Raw genomic sequence first — 19,785 nt, 5'->3', positions numbered from 1 at the left:
AATTTTCCCGCCTTTGATTTGCTCTTCACTTCCTCAGCTTGAAGGCCCCACCAGAGAAAGCATAGCAAAACCCCCAAAAAATCTCATTTTTATTATTCAAATTCAAATTCTTCGTTCTCTTCACTCTCTCTTCCTCCTTCAACCAAACGCCGCCGTTTCCCGTTCCGATCTGCGAACCTTTTCGCCATGCACATCAAGGAGGTTTGCTTGGAAGGGTTCAAGTCCTACGCCACGCGCACCGTCGTTCCGGGCTTCGACCCTTTCTTCAACGCCATCACCGGCTTGAACGGTTCAGGCAAATCCAACATTCTCGATTCCATCTGCTTCGTTCTCGGCATCACCAATTTGCAGCAGGTTAGGGCTTCCAACCTCCAGGAACTCGTCTACAAGCAGGGCCAGGCCGGAATCACCAAAGCCACCGTCTCCATCCTCTTCGACAACTCCGACCGGTCGCGAAGCCCTCTCGGCTACGAAGGCCATTCCGAGATCACCGTCACAAGACAGGTTCCCACCTTTTCCTTTTCTTTTCTTTCTTTCTAATTTTTGTGTCAATTTCACTGTTCTCAGTTAAAAAACACAACTTTTTTTTTTCTGCTTAAAAACATGACATTATGAATCAAAACGAGTCATTGAAAATAGAAGTTTTGTCTCTACATTTCGGGTTTATTTATTTCTTAGTTTTATGCTTAATTTCATGTTTAGAGACCTTGTTTGGTTGAGAGAAAGAAAAGTAAGGGGAGAGAGGGAATTTTGATATTTGAAATGGTGCGAAAATGGAATGAAAGTAAATAATTGAATTTTTATTGCTAAGTTTATCTCCTTTTTTATTAATTTTCTCTTCAACTAAATAAATAAAAATGAGAATGTATAAATATCTGCGTTTTCTTTTTGTTTCTTATTCAAACATGCCATTAGTTTATTTTAGCGAGAGAGAATTATGGGTTCAGTTTAATAGTTGTTTGATTTTTTTTTTTAAATAATTGTGGGTTAAGTTATGTGCTACCAACTTAGCAATTTTTTTTGTTGAAATAGTATTTAACTTATTTTTAATTTTTAATAATTAACATTAAAAAGCTTAAATTATAATTTGAAATGGAAAATTAATCTTTTTTTGGTTTTAAGTTTAGAAGCTGCTGGGATTGATTCACTGCGTTCACCTTTGAAGTTTCAAGTTGTTTTGTTTTGTTCTTGGGTTGAGTCACAGTTCCATTTTAAAAGTAAATTTTAACCATCAATGATTAACTGTGTGCATTATCGTTTTGTTTATTATGTTATGTGTTGGGGTACAATGCAGATTATTGTTGGGGGAAGGAACAAATATTTGATCAATGGGAAGCTTGCACAGCCTAGTCAAGTTCAGAACCTTTTTCATTCAGTACAGCTAAATGTTAATAATCCACATTTCCTTATAATGCAAGGGCGTATCACTAAGGTTTTGAATATGAAACCGCCAGAGATATTGTCTATGCTTGAGGAAGCTGCAGGGACAAGAATGTACGAGACAAAGAAAGAGGCTGCTCTAAAAACACTCGAGAAGAAGCAGAGCAAGGTTGACGAGATTAACAAGCTTCTTGACCAGGAAATACTGCCTGCTTTGGAGAAGTTAAGGAAAGAAAAGACACAGTACATGCAATGGGCTAATGGCAATGCTGACTTAGATAGGCTGAGAAGGTTCTGTGTTGCTTATGAATATGTTCAAGCGGAGAGGATTAAAGACAATGCTGCTTTGGAGGTGGAAGAAGTGAAAGCCAAGATAGCTGAGATTGATGATGTTGCTAAGACAAATCAGGTGGAAATAAAGGAAATGGAGGTCAAAATAGCTCAGTTGACTGTTGAAAAGGAAGCTAGCATGGGTGGAGAAATGAAATCTCTCTCTGAGAAGGTAGATGCGCTTTCCCAGAATCTTGTGAGGGAAACGTCTGTATTAAATAACAAAGAAGACACTTTGAGGAGTGAAGAAGCCAACAAAACAAATGTATGTTAGTGTTGTTCTCAATTCATTGATTGCTCAATTTGAAGATTATGTAGTTAATTCTTTGCTACAAGTTTTTTGAGATATTTCTGTTTCGTGAAGCTAATATTTGTTTTTTGAACCTTTGTGTTTTAAGATTGTTAAAAACATTGAAGAGTTGAAGCAATCTGTGGAAGAGAAGGCGTCTTCTGTTAAAAAGGCTGAAGAGGGGGCATCAGATCTGAAAAACACAGTTGGCGAGCTTACAAAGAGTCTAGAGGAGCATGAAAAAGAATACCAGGTAAACAGGTTTAAAGTTGTCTGACTCTATGATGTCTATCAGTGGGATTTCTCTTAGTGTTTATTTTATCCTGTTGCTCAAATTTTGACAGGGTATTTTAGCTGGGAAGAGCAGTGGCAACGAGGAGAAGTGCTTAGAGGATCAACTAAGGGATGCAAAGGTAGCAGTTGGGAGTGCTGAGACAGAATTGAAACAACTGAAAGCCAAGATTAGCCACTGTGAAAAGGAACTGAAAGAAAAATCAAGTCAATTAAGTTCAAAACGTGAAGAAGCTAGTGCTGTCGTAAGAGAGCTGAACTCTAGACAAAAAGATGTGGAGAATATTAGAACGGAGTTGGAGTCTCTTTCATATAAAGAGGGTGAGATGGAGGATTTACAGAAGGTTAGATTGGTTTATCTTCTGCTAGTTTTTTTACCAATTTAATTTTTTTTTATATAAGACTTGTTTAAATAAATTCTCTTGTTAAATAACTCATAGGAGCGTATGACTGAGATGGACTGTGTGCAAAAGTGGAAGGATGAAATACGCAATCTTTCAGCTTACCTGGCAAATGTTGAATTTACATATCGGGATCCTGTCAATAACTTTGATAGGTCAAAGGTGAAAGGTGTTGTTGCAAAACTAATCAAAGTAAAGGATAGGTCCACAATGACTGCCCTAGAGGTTGGATATCATGATAACTTGTACCTAAATTATAAATGAAAATTCTTAGGTTAAGCCCTGAATTATTGCCCTTTTCAGGTTACAGCTGCTGGAAAGTTGTATAATGTTGTTGTTGACACAGAAAATACTGGAAAGCAACTACTACAAAATGGAAATCTTAGAAGAAGAGTGACAATTATACCTCTGAACAAAATACAATCCCATCCCGTTCCCTCAAGAGTTCAACAAGCTGCTGTTAGATTGGTTGGTCCCTGCAATTTTTTTACTTTTTAAACTACTTATCTACTTATTTTTTCATCACTAGAAGCTGAAGATTTTGTCACTTCCATTTAAGGTGGGGAAAGGGAATGCGGAAGTAGCCCTTTCTTTGGTTGGTTATGAGGAAGAATTAAAGGTTTGTTCCTTGAATTGCAATTTTTTTTTATAATAATGTAGTGGTACCTGCTACATTGCTACTGAGCATTTTCCATACCAATTGAAGGTTCTAATAATCTTCTCTGGTTTCATTTTTTTGCATTTTATCTTGTTGGCTTTCTTGATCAATGATCTGGAAATTTTGGTGCTCAGATTTTATGTTTCGTTCTTTGTTAAACTACACATTTTCTAACTTAATTTTATAATTTTTGCTAGACTGCAATGGAATATGTATTTGGTTCAACCTTTGTTTGCAAAACCATTGATGCTGCAAAGGAGGTAACGACTGATGAACCTTTTCTAATGTTGAGTTACAATTAGCATTAGATCAAGATGTGGTAAAATCCTTTATTGATATTGTGCCTTCAACATTTTGCAATGTAAATCTGCATCCATATGCATTTCCTTACTGATAATGTATGACTTGAGCCTTGATGGTCATTTCTTTGAGGTATTTCGCTATTGTTTACTCAGCTCTTAATGTTTTTTTGTGATAACCATAATTTTCTTATTGTATATATATTTATCTAATGTGAAATACAAATTATTTTAAAATTTGGCATACAATCTCTCTGTTTAGTTAGGCGAGTTCTGTTTGTTTCCATTATATGATACTTCATCTGGTTATTATTGCCCTTTTACAATCATACTCTTCTAATCTGTCACATGATCATCTCGCTCTTATTCTGTTGCATTTTTTTTTTGGATGTATAATAGGTGGCGTTTAATAGGGATATTCACACAACAAGTGTCACTCTTGAAGGAGATATATTTCAGCCAAGGGGTCTTCTGACTGGTGGAAGCAGAAAGTATGGTGCTATATGAGAATGTGCATATTGTTTTCTGTCCAATACACTGATCAGTAAAGCATAATAGAATAGAGTTTTTCACAACCTTATAGAATTTCTATACTTCTCTGTTTCTTGTAATTGATGCTGCCACTTAGTTATTCAATGTTGTGACTGGTATGTTGTAACAGGGGAAGTGGTGATCTTTTGGGACGACTTCATGCTTTGGCTGAAGCTGAGTCTAAACTTTCAGTGCATCAAACAAGGTTGTCAGAGATCGAGGCAAAGGTAGACTCTGAAGACCCCTTTTTCCAGAATTATATGGAAACTTTGAAAACATAGTAATATACATTTTACATTGTCAGAAAAATTGTATATTGATATTTCGTTTTATTTTTCTGCTAATGCATTTACGAGTTTAAATATAGGATGATTAGCCTAATTAATTTGGGTTGGGGTCAATTGCTAGTTCGTTTGACATTGTTTCGGCTTAGCATCTGTTAGAAATGGGATTGGTCCAAATAACCCCAAAAGTTCATCTTGGGAGGACGGTTGCCCAAGCCTTGTTAGGAGTATTTTGACCGTGTTTTACAGATTAGACGAAAAAAAATGATGCATATATGAATGGATCTGACCAAATTATGATTTTCTTTTGACTTGGTAGTTTTTAGTTTGCATTTATTTTGATATTTATTACTTTTGACAACCTTGAAGCTTAGTCATTTTTCTAGGCCCATTTTTTGTATACAAGATCATTTTTTTTTAGATTTTCCACATAATTTTAATCTTATAAATCTTTGTTTTTTCTCTGTATCTTGATATCCAGATCTCAAAGCTTCTTCCACTTCAGAAAAAATTTATAGATCTCAAAGCACAATTGGAACTGAAGTTGTATGACCTTTCACTGTTTCAGAGCAGAGCTGAGCAAAATGAGCATCATAAGGTTTTGATTTCTTTTTCTTTCTCTAAATTTGATCCATGAACAAACATTGCAGTTCCATGTAATTTGTAGTTATATTTTTCTCCGTGTTATTCATCCCTTTTGTCTGCTCTCTTTCACCGCAATCACCATCTCATTTTTCTTTGTAGCTTGGAGAATTAGTGAAGAAGATTGAGCAAGAGCTAAATGAAGCAAAATTGACAGTCAAGGACAAACAATTTTTGTATGAGGAGTGCGTCAAAACTGTTTCATCTCTTGAGAAATTAATAAAGGACCATGACAATAGCAGAGAAAGTAGACTAAAAGGATTGGAGAAAAAGATAAAATCTATAAAATCTCAAATGCAATCATCTTTAAAAGATCTGAAGGTATGTTTGAAATATTATTATTTAAATCATATAATGATTCATTTAACTGATTTATTACAACTGGATAAATACCAACCCTAGGATGATGGTCAAGATAGTTAGTTGTACATGTAAAACTCAAGTTGTTAGAATGAGTCAAAATCATGTTAGGACAAAAGGTTGGATTTTCTTTGATGGTCTGCTGGACATTTTCATTATGTTCGAGATGTAATGGAGCTTTTCATGAGCCAATATTTAACATTTATTGAAAGTAGTTTTCGTTCTTATTCTGTTCTCTTGAGAATACTTTCGATTGGCAAGTTCCTCTTATTTGACAATGCTGCCTTCAATTGTTGAAAGTACATTGCATAAATGAGTCTGTAGAACTTCTATACGTTTTTGGCCAGATCTGTCTGTTCATCTGCCTGAGACAAATTTTGAATGAATAAACTAGTATCTTTGGCAATATTGATATAGATTGTGGATTCAGCTAGTAGCAAGAATGAAAATAAAATCATGTGCCCGATCTTAAGTTTGAAGTGGGGAATGCGGGTTTGTAGTTTGTTGAAGAAAAAACACGGATACAATTTCAAAAAATTCAGCACTCAAAATTAATGATAACATACATAAATAGTGTAACCAACTAATATTGGTATAGAAGATAAAAATATAGATGATAGAAATAAAAAAGATGAGTAGAAATAGATGAAAAATAAAGTGAAAGTTAAATGTGTTTAGTGTAAGAGAAAGGGAAATGAGATACGGGGAGAGGGAGATAAATAAATGGAGCTAGGTGAGAAACAGTACAACTAATCCTACTATTTTTAAAATTATTTACACCATATTTCTCCCCTTCCAAACACTTCAACTAATTTCCGTGTCCTCTCCCTCTAATTCTCTCCTACCAAACACACCATAAATAATCATTATAGTTTAAAAGTTAATTGGTTGCTTGCCGGTTTTCAGGGGCATGATAGTGAAAAGGAGAGACTTGTAATGGAAATGGAAGCTGTTATCCAGGAGCAAGCATCGTTGGAGAATCAGTTAGCATCATTGGGAACACTGATTAGCAATCTTGCCTCAGAAGTAGAAGAACAAAAATCCACAGTAAGTATTTGTATTTATTTTGATCAAATCTTTTTTTGTAGTGCAAGATTGTTTTCTCAACCCTATGAGCGATAGATTGTTGCAGTACGGAATAATCTTGATCAAGTTCAGTCAGAGTTGAAATCAGTTCGCCTGAAAATGAAAGAATGTGATAAGGAAATCAGTGCCATTGTTAAAGAGCAACAAAAGCTTGAACATAAAACTACTGAGAATAATCTAGAAAGGAAGAGGATGGAAAATGAGGTAATATTTTAACAGCTCTTGCCTGTAACACTTGGAATTGTGTGCTTAAGAACCATCTCTTCATTCTATTATTCCAGGTAAAACGAATGGAGATGGAACAGAAAGACTGCTCTGTTAGAGTAGATAAATTAATTGAGAAGCATGCTTGGATTGCTTCTGAAAAACAATTGTTTGGTCGAAGTGGGACTGATTATGATTTTTCTTCCTGTGATCCAAGTAAATCAAGGGAAGAACTTGAGAAGCTTCAGGCTGAGCAATCTGGGTCTGATGCTTTGAAACTCTACTATTATTGACTAACGTGCTTACTAAAATTATGTTCCTAATTTACTGACACTCTTGCTTTTATTGTTTTGCACCCTTAAGGCTTGAGAAAAGGGTGAACAAGAAAGTGATGGCAATGTTTGAGAAGGCAGAGGACGAGTACAATGATTTGATGTCCAAAAAAAACATAATTGAGGTGAACTTTAAGCTCTTTCCACAGTTTCTTTAACTTTCTAGTATAAGTGCTTAATCTTTTCTTTTCTGGCCTAGAATGACAAGTCCAAAATCAAGAAAGTGATTGAAGAGCTAGATGAGAAGAAGAAGGAGACACTAAATGTTACCTGGATCAAAGTGAATACGTGAGTTATTAATTGTTTAATATAATTGATCCACTTTATTTATGTTTGTTGTATATATTATAAGTTCAGATTTTTTGATAGTTGAGTTGGTTAACATGATATCAGATCCGTTGTGATCAAATAGTCAAGAGGTCGATTCATTATAGAATTTTTTGGAAAGTGGTATTTTCGTTCCTCTCATGAAAAATAGGATCACAGGATGGAGAATAAAGGAAGCTGTACACAAACTTGGGTGCCATAAAAAAGAAAGTCATATCCCTATCAAAGAAAATAAATCTAATCTATACTCTAATCCATTAAAACAGAATGGGTTTTGTAAAAAAATGATCCATTTAATACACTGGTTGAGTATCACGTTTTTTATTTGTTCATCCAGTGACTTTGGGTCCATCTTTTCTACACTATTACCGGGAACAATGGCTAAGCTAGAACCTCCAGAAGGATGCAGCTTCCTTGACGGTCTTGAGGTTCGTGTGGCATTTGGAAGTGTGTGGAAGCAGTCGTTGTCTGAATTGAGTGGAGGTCAGCGATCACTGCTTGCACTTTCTCTGATTCTGGCACTGCTTCTGTTCAAACCTGCTCCACTTTACATCCTTGATGAGGTATGTTTTTGTTTGTAATTTTTTTGTAGAATCCCAGTTATGTTATTGTTACAGTAATTACAAGAGATTGCATTGAATTCATACAGCGAAATACTGAAATCATATAAGTTCGCCTCTATATACACTGGTGAGATCCTAAAAAAACCTTAGGATCTGAGTTGTAGATGTAGGGCACATAACTTATCCCGAACAAACTTTTTTTTATTTTTTTTATTTTCCCTTTATGCATTTTGTGTATGCCTATATTTAACTACAAAAGATTTTTGTTTAAATGTTTGTATTTTGCTGTAAAATTCAGTTCTATTGATCCTTCTCCGTGTTAAACTACAAAAGATGTTTTATTGGAACTTAGAGTGATATGTCAACCTGAGAGGTGCCATCCTAGAGCACTAACCTTTATGTTTACTAATCATAATCCTAATTAATTAGGGGAATATATCGTGATCAGAATCAGAAAACATGGGAACTGATGTCAAGAGAAAATGTCGAAATAGAAAAGCTAATTTTAAAAAAAATATGAAGATATGATTGGACAATTTTGTATATTATCGAATTATCATATATTCTAACACTCCTCTCAAACTAAACCTTACTGTAAGCTTGTTACAGATAAACCCGTTATAGAAAAATGTATAATTGATTTGAGACCATAGAGTGGAGAGAACGGGATGATTATCTGTGACTATTACCTTCAATTTAAGGATTGATGGTTTATACTGGATGGTCTTATGCTCTATACATTAAAAAGCATTGTCTTATTTCTCTACCATTTACACTGGGAACCGTCTTTTTTATGCATTTCAAGCAATGATTGTTGTTGGGCCAAATGTTTATTGTTTAATTCTTGCAGGTTGATGCAGCTCTTGATTTGAGCCACACACAAAACATAGGGAGAATGATAAAGGCTCACTTTCCGCACTCTCAGGTAGAGTATAATTGTTGATATTGCCGTGTGATTTCTTGCAATTCTGTCTTTCTAAATCTACAAATATAATTGGCAAGAATCTCTTATTTCAAGTTATAAAAAATATACATACGTGTCTTGTCATTTTCACATATTTGATCATGTGAATTTTGATTGTTAACTTGTTATAGTTTGCTTCTTGGTTTGTCAATATACATGATAAATGATTAACATTAGTGTCTTTTTGAATCCATGTAGTTGAACCTACCAAGTGGGGGGGTGGGGGTGACCTTGTTTGTTGTATAATTTTCTTTTGTTTTCCTACTGTTAGTGTGTGTTTGAGACCACTTCAAAGATGAAATTATTTTAATATTCGATTATATGTATAATTAGTTATTGTTACAAAATATTATAATCTGAATTAATTTATTTTAGGTTACTGAAAAATAATTTTAAGATAATTAATTCCGTCTGAATGTAACAAAAAGATTTCAGCTGTTACAAACATTTTTGAAATTCACTTTCTCTTGAGGCTATTTTTAAAGCTCCAGCTATTACCTCATTCCTTTGGTTATTTTTACTTGCAGTTTATTGTGGTTTCCTTGAAGGAAGGCATGTTCAATAACGCAAATGTTCTTTTCCGTACAAAATTTGTGGATGGTGTTTCAACTGTTCAGCGAACAGTTGCCTCTAAACAAAGCAAATGATGAATTTGCTTCATCTGTTACAAGTCTTGTACTTAAGTTCATCTTCAGGGATAGCGTAATGTAGGTAATACCTGTAATTTAAGTGCTTATGTAATTTGAACATCAGTGTAAGCAAATGATGTATTTGCTTCATCTGTTATAACAAGTCTTGTACTCATGTTCATCTTCAGGGAAAGCAGAAATGTAGGTTATACCTGTAATTTAAATTCTTGTGTAATTTGAACATTAGTTTAGTAGGGTCTCTACATGCTCCTGATGTAATTAACTATTTAACACTAATGATTGGGGTAACATGAATGTGTTTGAATCTGGATGATCTGATTTTGTACAAGAGAGGAAGTTTATAGAAACTAATGAGCAGAGACCATGGAGGAATTGAAGATAAGAGTTGAGTTTTAGCATGAAGATCACTTCTGCATGTGTACATTTCTTTTCTAATTATAAATCTGTCTTTGTTTTCTGATTTTTCCTGTTAAAGAATATGACCAAAAATAGAAAAATGATTATACACTATTTATAATTCTTTAAATGTTAGATCCGATTATATACTATGTATTTAGTTTTTGGATTGGAATTATGAAGTTTAACATAACATGCATAAGAAAAATTAACATGAAATAACAATCAATACTGAGTATAATATTTTGCTTGTTATTCTTTGATAGCATATATATAGTTTTTGACCAAATTGAACCAAACATTAATGACCAAAACAGCATTGTGATCCCTTTTTCAAATATATCTTCAAGAAAATTCAATGATATTGGTTACTGAAATTTTATTGATCATAATACTAATGGATAATATTTTTTTAAATTGTTAATTTAAATATATATATATATATATATATATATATATATCATTTTCTTAGACGTGGTGGGACCATGAAGAAAAAGGAAGTTTATAATTAAGAAAAGGACAATTTTATTGTTGTAATTTTTTAATAAAATTATATTAAATTGTTGACTCTCTTGTCGAAATATTTTCCTCTTTTAAATTTACGAAGCTCAGACACTCCTCTTAAATGGTGTGTCTGTATCAGACACACGTATCAGACATTGACATTCGTACCAGACGTCCGTCACTGTGTCTATTGAGTTTTGGCTGAGATTTGAGGCCCAATAAAAATTGCAAAAAGTAGGGCGGAATTTCACTAGTTTTGGTAGATGATAGCCTTGGTTTGCACAAAATTTCCGAAAAATTCTCCCGAAATAATTTTTTCCTGAAATACCACGTAAGAATCTCCACTGAATTTGGCACAAAACGCAACAAATTTCAGGTCCAACGAATGAGTATTCGCCCACGAAAAAAATCAAACGGTTTTACACACAAACGAACCCTCCTTTCACCACTGGCAGTGATCAATAAAAAATGCATTGCCAATCTCAGCCAAAACTAAATAGACACAGTAACGAACGTCTGGTAAAAATTTCAGACCAAAATACCCAAAAAGTAAGGCGTAGTAAGTCCCAGATCGAGAGTGAACAAAATTGGTTTTCCGAAAACAAAACGTCCTGGATTTTCTTCCCCGTATCTCCTTTTTGTGATTTTTTTATGGACGTGCCTCCTTACCTGGTTGCAAACTACATATGGAAGTACTTGTGTGAACTTTTTTAGCGCAATACGGATCCAGAATAAAAATTGCAGAAAGTAGGGCGAAATTTCACAAGTTTTGGTAGAGGATAGCCTTGGTTTGCACAAAATTTCCAAAAAATTCTCCCGAAATAGTTTATTCCTGAAATTCAACGTAAGAATCTCCACTGAATTTGGGACAAAACGCGACAAATTTCAGGTCAAACGGATGAGTATTCGCCAACGAAAAAAATCAAACGGTTTCACACACAAACGAACCTTCCTTTCGGCTCTGGAAGTGATCAATAAAAACTTTATTGCCAATCGTGTGGGACGAATTTGGGCATCAAATCTCAGCCAAAACCCAATAGACACAGTGACGAACATCTGGTAAAAATTTCAGACCAAAACACCCAAGGAGTTAAGCGTAGCAAGTCCCAAACCGAGAGTGAAAAAACTGGTTTTCCGAAAACAAAACATCCTGGATTTTCTAACCCGTATCTCATTTTTGTGATTATTTTATGGAGGTGCCTCCTTACCTCGGTGCAAACAACATATGGAAGTACTTGTGTGAACTTTTTGCAGTGCAATACGGACCCAGAATCAAAATTGCAGAAAGTAGGGCGAAATTTCACAAGTTTTGGTAGAAGATAGCCTTGGTTTGCACAAAATTTCTGAAAAATTCTCCCGAAATAGTTTATTAGTAATATTCCACGTAAGAATCTCCACTGAATTTGGGACAAAACGCAACAAATTTCAGGTCAAACGGATAAGTATTCGCCCACGAAAAAAATCAAACGGTTTCACACACAACCGAACCTTTCTTTCAGCCCTGGAAGTGATCAATAAAAATTTTATTGCCAATCGTGTGGGACGAATCTGGGCATCAAATCTCAGCCAAAACTCAATAGACACAGTGACGAACGTCTGGTAAAAATTTCAGACCAAAATACCCAAGGAGTAAGGCGTAGTAAGTCCCAGACCGAGAGTGAACAAACCTGGTTTTCTGAAAACAAAACGTCCTGGATTTTCTTCCCCGTATCTCCTTTTTGTGATTATTTTATGGACATGCCTCCTTACCTAGGTGCAAAAAACATATGGAAGTACTTGTGTGCACTTTTTAAGCGCAATACGGACCCAGAATAAAAATTGCAGAAAGTAGTGCGAAATTTCACAAGTTTTGGTAGTGGATAGCCTTGGTTTGCACAAAATTTCAGAAAAATGCTCCCGAAATAGTTTTCAGACAAAAACACCCAAGGAGTAAGGCGTAGTAAGTCTCAGACCGAGAGTGAACAAAACTGGTTTTCCAAAGACAGAACGTCCTGGATTTTCTTCCCCGTATCTCCTTTTTTTGATTCTTTTATGGACGTGCCTCCTTACCTGGGTGAAAACAACATATGGAAGTACTTGTGTGAACTTTTTCAGCACAATACGGGCCCTGAATAAAAATTGCAGAAGGTAGGGCGAAATTTAACAAGTTTTGGTAGAGGATACCCTTGGTTTGCACAAAATTTCCGAAAAATTCTCCCGAAATAGTCTTTTCCTGAAATTCCATGTAAGAATCTCCAATGAATTCGGGAAATAACACGACAAATTTCAGTTCAAATGGATGAGTATTCGCCCACGAAAAAAAATCAAACGGTTTCACACTCAAAGAAACCTTCTTTCCGGCCCTGGCAGTGATCTATAAAAAATTTATTGCCAATCTTTTGGGACGAATCTGGGCCTCAAATCTCAGACAAAACTCAATAGAAACAGTGACGGACGTCTCGCAAATATTTCAGACCAAAACACCCAAGGAGTAAGGCGTAGTAAGTCCCAGACCGAGAGTGAACTAAACTGGTTTTCCGAAAACAGAATGTTCTGGATTTTCTTCCCGGTATCTCCTTTTTGTGATTTTTTTACGGACGTGCCTCCTTACCTGGGTGCAAACAACATATGGAAGTACTTGTGTGAACTTTTTCAGCGTAATACGGACACAAAATAAAAATTGCAGAAAGTAAGGCGAAATTTCACAAGTTTTGGTAGAGGACATAGCCTTGGTTGGCACAAAATTTTCGAAAAATTCTCCTGAAATAGTTTTTTCCTGAAATTCCACGTAAGAATCTCCACTTAATTTGAGACAAAACGTGACAAATTTCAGGTCACACGGATGACTATTCGCCCACGAAAAAAATCAAACAGTTTCACACACAAAGGAACCTTCTTTCTGAATCCACCCTTTGATTAAATCTAAAGCATTAACATTCTCAATCTTTATGAAAATAAAATGTTTTTCAAACTAAGTTAAAACAACCGATTGTTTTGTCGAAACAACCGATTGTTTATACTTAGGTGTTTTGAGAAAAAGATTGAAAACTGTTTTGAATGGTTGAACTGTTAAAGTACCAAAATAACCGATTGATTCGAGGAAACAACCGATTGTTTGTTTTGGGACCATAACAGAAAAACTGTTTTCTGTTTGACTGAGCTTTAAATGTTGTAACTGATTACGCTCCAGTCATTAAATGCTTTGACCAATCTCTTAATGCAATTTATGAGTTTGTTAAGATTTGATAACAAACTACATCTTTGAAGAAATTTAGAAAAATAGATTTTAGAATTAAGAATCTTTTGACAAAGTTTTTCTAAAGAGTTTTTTTCAAAGTGCTGAGATTGCTAAGGTGTTGTGATTGATCAAGGTGTTGGAATAGGATTCTGCTTGTATTGGTTTCAGATTATCTTCTGTAACAAGTGTAATCCTTGTACTCTGTTGAACAATTCGTTTTCTGTGTTTGCTGAGATTGGCTGTGTGTTCTTGAGGTGTTCAAGATCAGCAATCTTAGTGTTGGCCAAGGAGAGTGTGTTTCTTGAGGTGTTTAAGATCATTCTCTTGGTTGTGGTGTAAGTGATCAAGTGGTGATTGCTTAGTGGATTTCCTCAGGGTTTCTGAGAAGACTGGATGTAGATCTGGTTTGGAGTGAAGCAGTATAGACAACTGTGTACAATCTCTCTATCTCTAACTCTTTAAATTCAGTTTATTTGTTGTTTGCTGGTATAAACAACCGATTGTTTCTACGAAACAACCAATTGTTTTTCTGGTACTATAGCTTTTGCTTGCTGTTTTGGCTAACTGAATTGCTGAATTAATTGGTTCCTGAGATAAATTCGTTCTAGTTTTGAAAAATTGTGAGAAAACCCTCTTTAAACAATTCACCCCCCTCTAGTTTAAAGCCATCTTTTCTAACAATTGGCATCAAGAGCTTGGTTCTTGAAAGTTATTGAAGTTGATCCTAAAAATATTTTTAAAATGGCTGATAGACTACCGTTTGGGGAAGGTGCCTCAATTAACAGACCACCCTTGTTTTGTGGTTTGAACTACCAGTTTTGGAAAGTAGGAATGAAAATATTTATGGAATCTCTTGACAAAGGAATTTGGGATGCAATTGAAAATGGTCCTTTTATCCCAAAGTTTGAAAAGGATGGATCTGTCATTGAGAAGCCATGGTCTCAATGGACTGATGCAGAAAGCAAAAAGGCCAAATTCGATTGCATTGCCAAAAATATTATAACATCTGCTTTAAATTTTGATGAGTTTTTCAGGGTCTCTCAATGCAAATCATCAAAAGAGATGTGGGACACTTTGGAAGTCACTCATGAAGGAACAAATGAGGTGAAAAGAGCTAGAAAGCATGCTCTCATCCAAGAGTATGAGATGTTTAGAATGCTTAAAGGAGAAACTATTGCTTAGGTGCATAAAAGGTTTACGCACATCATCAATCACCTTATGAGCCTAGACAAGACCTTTGATAAAGAAGAGCTGAACATCAAGATCTTGAAATGTCTTGATAGAGCATGTTAACCAAAGGTAACTGCTATTTTCGAATCTAAAGATCTAACATCATTAAGTGTTGCTTCTTTGTTTGGAAAGCTTAGGGAACATGAGCTATAGATGAATAGACTCAATGTTCAAGAGAGTGAAGATAAGCACACAAGGAGCATAGCCTTGAAAGCATCCAAACACAAGGGAAAGCAAGATTCTAGTGATGATAGTGATGAGGAAAACCTTAGCTTGCTGTCAAGGAAATTCAGCAAATTCCTAAAGAGAAACCGCAACAAAGACAACAACAAGGATAGGTATGGAAACAAGAAATCCAATGAATTCAATTCAAAATAACTACACTTGTTTTGGTTGTGGTGAGCAAGGTCATATAAAGGCAGATTGTCCTAACAAGAGCAAAGAGAAAAAGACTAGTTACAAAGAGAAGAAAGGCAAGACAAAAAGAGTCTACATAGCTTGGGATGAAAATGAGGTGTCATCATCAAGTTCTTCATCAAGTGAAGATGAAAAAGCAAACATATGTTTGGTAGCTGAAAATGATGATGAATCTTGCAGCTCAAGTGAGGTAAGTTCATGTGCTTCCCTAAATGAACAAAATTATAGTGAATTGCTTGAAGCTTTTCAAGAAACACATGATGAAGCTAATAGATTGGTTCTTTCAAACAACTGATTGAAAGATCTTAACAGTAGGCTTGAAAAGAAAGTTAAATCACTTGAAGAGGATCTGAAAAAAGCAAAAAGTGATTTTGAAAAATTGGAAAATCAATTCAAAAATGCCTCTTGCAAGTGTGATACTCTCATTTGCAAAAATGGTGAAAATCTTGAGAACAAGGGTCACTATCTTGTTGAAACTGTGGACAAACTTTCAAAGGGGAAATCAAACTTTGAGAATGTCTTGGCATCTCAAAGCTGTGTTTTTGGAAAGGCTGGTTTAGGCTTCAATCCACAGAACAAGCAAGATAGGTTTTCAAAAAGTTTTTTAAGAAAATCAGAAAAACAACCGATTGTTAAGATGAAACAATCGGTTGTTACATGCTTTTACTGCATGAAGAAAGGCCACTCTGTTAGATTCTGTAAAATTAGAAAATATTCTGTTCCAAGATGTTTTATGAAATGGATTCCTAAGGGATGTGATGTTTCTAACTGCAAAGAAAAGTCAAATGGACCCAAATTTGTTAGGGGACCAAATCTTGCTACTTGAAATTGTTTATACAGGAAAAATAAAGAGAAGAAGAAGAACTGAGCCATCTGATCAAGCTGTTGAAGAAAAAGGCAGTCATTGAAGCTGAATCAATGCTATGCAAAAGATCTCAACAGTGAAAAGAAGCTTCTTGATCAAATAACACTTGGCTCATTGAAGAATCAACATAAGGATAAGACTTTCCTTTATTTGTTCTCAATTTCTGTTTCAAAGTTCTTTCTTGTGTTTAATTTTTTTTTTAAACAATGTCATCTATTTTAAACTGCTTCTGCTTATGGTTAAAATTCAAAACCAAGTTTTTAACTGCTGCAGAAAAACAACCGATTGTTTTGAGTCTGACAACACTATGAAGAAATAGTTTTAATTGCTATTTTTGAATTTCTATCTGTTGCAGATCGATTTAAAAGAGAGAATCTTGATCAAAGGATCTATGTTGAAAGCTGATTATGTTCAGAAAGAAGTTACAACAGTTATAAAGGAATATATTCCAAAATCTTGGAAATTCAAGAGCCTTTATGACTAGTCAAAGATCACATGTGAAGACCATGTGATTTTCAGTTTTTTCTGACATTTTCTGTGCAGAGCAGAGTCAAGTCCTCACACTCTGAAAACCAGGTACCCATTAATGAAATTAAATTCAAATTGATTCTCTTACTGCTATAAAATCTGGTGCAGATTTCTTCCACAAGAACAACCAATTGCAACATCTCTTGCAATATCTCTTGCAACATCTCTTGCAAAAATCTGTGAAGTGTGCTCTCCTCTGTTTTCGTCTCTGCTGTCATGGAATCAACTCCTCCCACTTCAAAAAGAGTCAAAACCAGGGCTGTAAGGTCTGGAGGAAGGCTAGAAGGCTGGTTTTCTGGAGACAATGATCTCATTGAGAAGTGTAGGTATGAAACAAGTATCAAGAAGATAAACAACCCCAAGGTTGTATGCTTTGATTGGCTGAAAAGTCAAAAGCTTGATAATGTGAGAAGGCTGCTCAAGGATCAATCTCTCAGAAAGTTCCTAGAGATGAAGGGAAACATTTATCCAGATTTGGTAAGGGTGTTCTACACAAACTTGAAGTTTGAGGGAAACAATCTAGTTTCTCATGTGAAAGGTGTAGAAATGGAGATAACTCATGAAGTTTGGACTGCTGTTGCTGGACTTAAGTTTTCTGGTCTGAGAATCAACAAGGGAAACCTTGGTGTGGTGGAGGATTTTAACAAAATCCAATTCTACAAAAGTTGCTTGAAGAACAATCATGCTCAAGTTAGTACATGCTCGGTTGGAGGTTTGAAACTTGATGAGAGGTTGCTTGCTCTCATTGTAACTTGGATTCTAACTCCAAGGGGGAGTAATCACTTTGTGCTAACTGAAGAAGATCTGGTTTATATCTTCTGCATCACCAAGAAAATCAAGATCAATTGGATTCATATAATCAAAGAACACATGCAAAAAGCCATGAGGTTAGGTGATTATCATTATCCATATGCTGTTTTGATATCTAAATTTCTACTCTATTTTGAAGTTAATCTTGAAGATGAAACTTCTGAGCTGGTCAAGTCAACTCAAGAGTTGAACAATGGATCACTCAGCAAGATGGGTTTTACAAAAGTAGGTGGAAAATGGATAAGCAAGGATGGTGATCATGGTGCCTCATCTAGTGGGATGCTAATCTTGAACAAGATGAACCTGCTGATATGGATGTTCAACATGAAGATCTACATGAAGATTTTCAAGATGCAGGACCTAGTGCTGATGATGGACATCAAGGAGAAAGAATGCAAACCATGTCGCCTTTTGAAAGACTCATGGTGAATAGGTTTGATAGCTTTGCTGAAAATCAAAGGAGCCTCCATGATCTCTGTGTTAGTAATTTCCAAAGGATTGACACCAGGTTTGAAAACATGGATGCAAGGTTTATGACTCTGGATAAACAGATTGAAGCTGTCCAGAATCAAATCTTTGATCTTCAGTTTGCTGATGAAGAAGAATGAAGGAAAAACAACCGATTGGTTATTGAAACAATCGATTGTTTTTGGCTGATATCTCTGGTTTTTAATTTCTTTCCTTCTGCTGTTGCTGCTTTATTCTGATGTAATCAAAACAATATCTTGTTTTATCTCTTATCTTTGTCTATTTGTGAAGACAAATAGGGGGAGATATATGCTGTGTGTTTTAGTTTGTTTTAAGTTTTTGTTTTAAGTTGATAAAACAGTTTGGGTTATATAATATGATTATGATATTAGATGTTTTAAGCTTTAAACTGTTTATCTGCATGCTAACAAAATATCAGAAGTTCAATGTATTGCTCAAAGTTCTATTGCAGGAACTACCTCAGATTTAATCAGGTACAACACAAGCATCATGGATTTGTCTTCATCAAATAGGGGGAGATTGTTGAACCTTGTGATGTTCAAGTTTTGAAGAATCCAAATCCTTTGAAGGATGTTGAAGCCTCTGCTTTGCTTGATGTTGCTGTGCTGGTTTAAGCTTTGTTCTGGGGTAGTTTATATGTTGTAATCCACCCTTTGATTAAATCTAAAGCATTAGCATTCTCAATCTTTATGAAAATAAAATGTTTTTCAAACTAAGTTAAAACAACTGATTGTTTTGTCGAAACAACCGATTGTTTATACTTAGGTGTTTTGAGAAAAAGATTGAAAACTGTTTTCAATGGTTGAACTGTTAAAGTACAAAAACAACTGATTGATTCGAGGAAACAACCGATTGTTTGTTTTGGGACCATAACAGAAAAAGTGTTTTCTGTTTGACTGAGCTTAAAATGTTTTAACTGATTACGCTCCAGTCATTAAATGCTTTGACCAATCTCTTAATGCAATTTAAGAGTTTGTTAAGATTTGATAACAAACTACATCTTTGAATAAATTCAGAAAAACAGATTTGAGAATTAAGAATCTTTTGACAAAGTTTTTCTAAAGAGTTTTTTTCAAAGTGATGATATTGCTAAGTGGTTGTGATTGATCAAGGTGTTGGAATAGGATTCTGCTTGTATTGATTTCAGATTATCTTCTGTAACAAGTGTAATCCTTGTACTCTGTTGAACAATTCGTTTTCTGTGTTTGCTGAGATTGGCTGTGTGTTCTTGAGGTGTTCAAGATCAACAATCTTAGTGTTGGCCAAAGAGAGTGTGTTTCTTGAGGTGTTTAAGATCATTCTCTTGGTTGTGGTGTAAGTGATCAAGTGGTGATTGCTTAGTGGATTTCCTCAGGGTTTCTGAGAAGACTGGATCTAGCTCTGGTTTGGAGTGAACCAGTATAAACAACTGTGTACAATCTCTCTATCTCTAACACTTTAAATTCAATTTATTTGTTGTTTGCTGGTATAAACAACCGATTGTTTCTACGAAACAACCGATTGTTTTTCTGGTACTATAGCTTTTGCTTGCTAATTTGGCTAACTGAATTGCTGAATCAATTGGTTCCTGAGATAAATTCATTCTAGTTTTAAAAAATTGTGAGAAAACCCTCTTTAAACAATTCACCCCCCCTCTAGTTTAAAGCCATCTTTTTTAACAATAGTTTTTTCCTGAAATTCCACGTAAGAATCTCCACTGAATTTGGGACAAAACGCGACAAATTTCAGGTCAAACGAA

General features: G+C 35.0%; 1 protein-coding gene across 1 annotated transcript; it reads left to right on the top strand.

The window, feature by feature from the left end:
- The first annotated feature begins 55 nt into the window (after positions 1 to 55).
- Positions 56 to 9,901, top strand: LOC137825704 (structural maintenance of chromosomes protein 2-1). The gene is made up of 20 exons (XM_068631447.2): positions 56 to 504; positions 1,295 to 1,975; positions 2,109 to 2,252; positions 2,344 to 2,634; positions 2,731 to 2,916; positions 2,995 to 3,159; positions 3,251 to 3,310; positions 3,547 to 3,609; positions 4,048 to 4,139; positions 4,310 to 4,406; positions 4,945 to 5,061; positions 5,208 to 5,426; positions 6,372 to 6,512; positions 6,588 to 6,755; positions 6,833 to 7,017; positions 7,119 to 7,212; positions 7,287 to 7,375; positions 7,752 to 7,977; positions 8,828 to 8,902; positions 9,469 to 9,901. The coding sequence occupies exons 1-20, from the start codon at positions 187 to 189 to the stop codon at positions 9,586 to 9,588; spliced, it is 3,531 nt and encodes a 1,176-aa protein (XP_068487548.2). The 5' UTR covers positions 56 to 186; the 3' UTR covers positions 9,589 to 9,901.
- The last annotated feature ends 9,884 nt before the right edge of the window (positions 9,902 to 19,785 follow it).

Source organism: Phaseolus vulgaris, chromosome 11, assembly GCF_051622355.1.
Source record: "Phaseolus vulgaris cultivar YP4 chromosome 11, ASM5162235v1, whole genome shotgun sequence".
NCBI lineage: Eukaryota > Viridiplantae > Streptophyta > Magnoliopsida > Fabales > Fabaceae > Phaseolus > Phaseolus vulgaris.
Note: the sequence above shows the minus strand (reverse complement) of the source record. Positions and strands in the feature narration are given on the sequence as shown.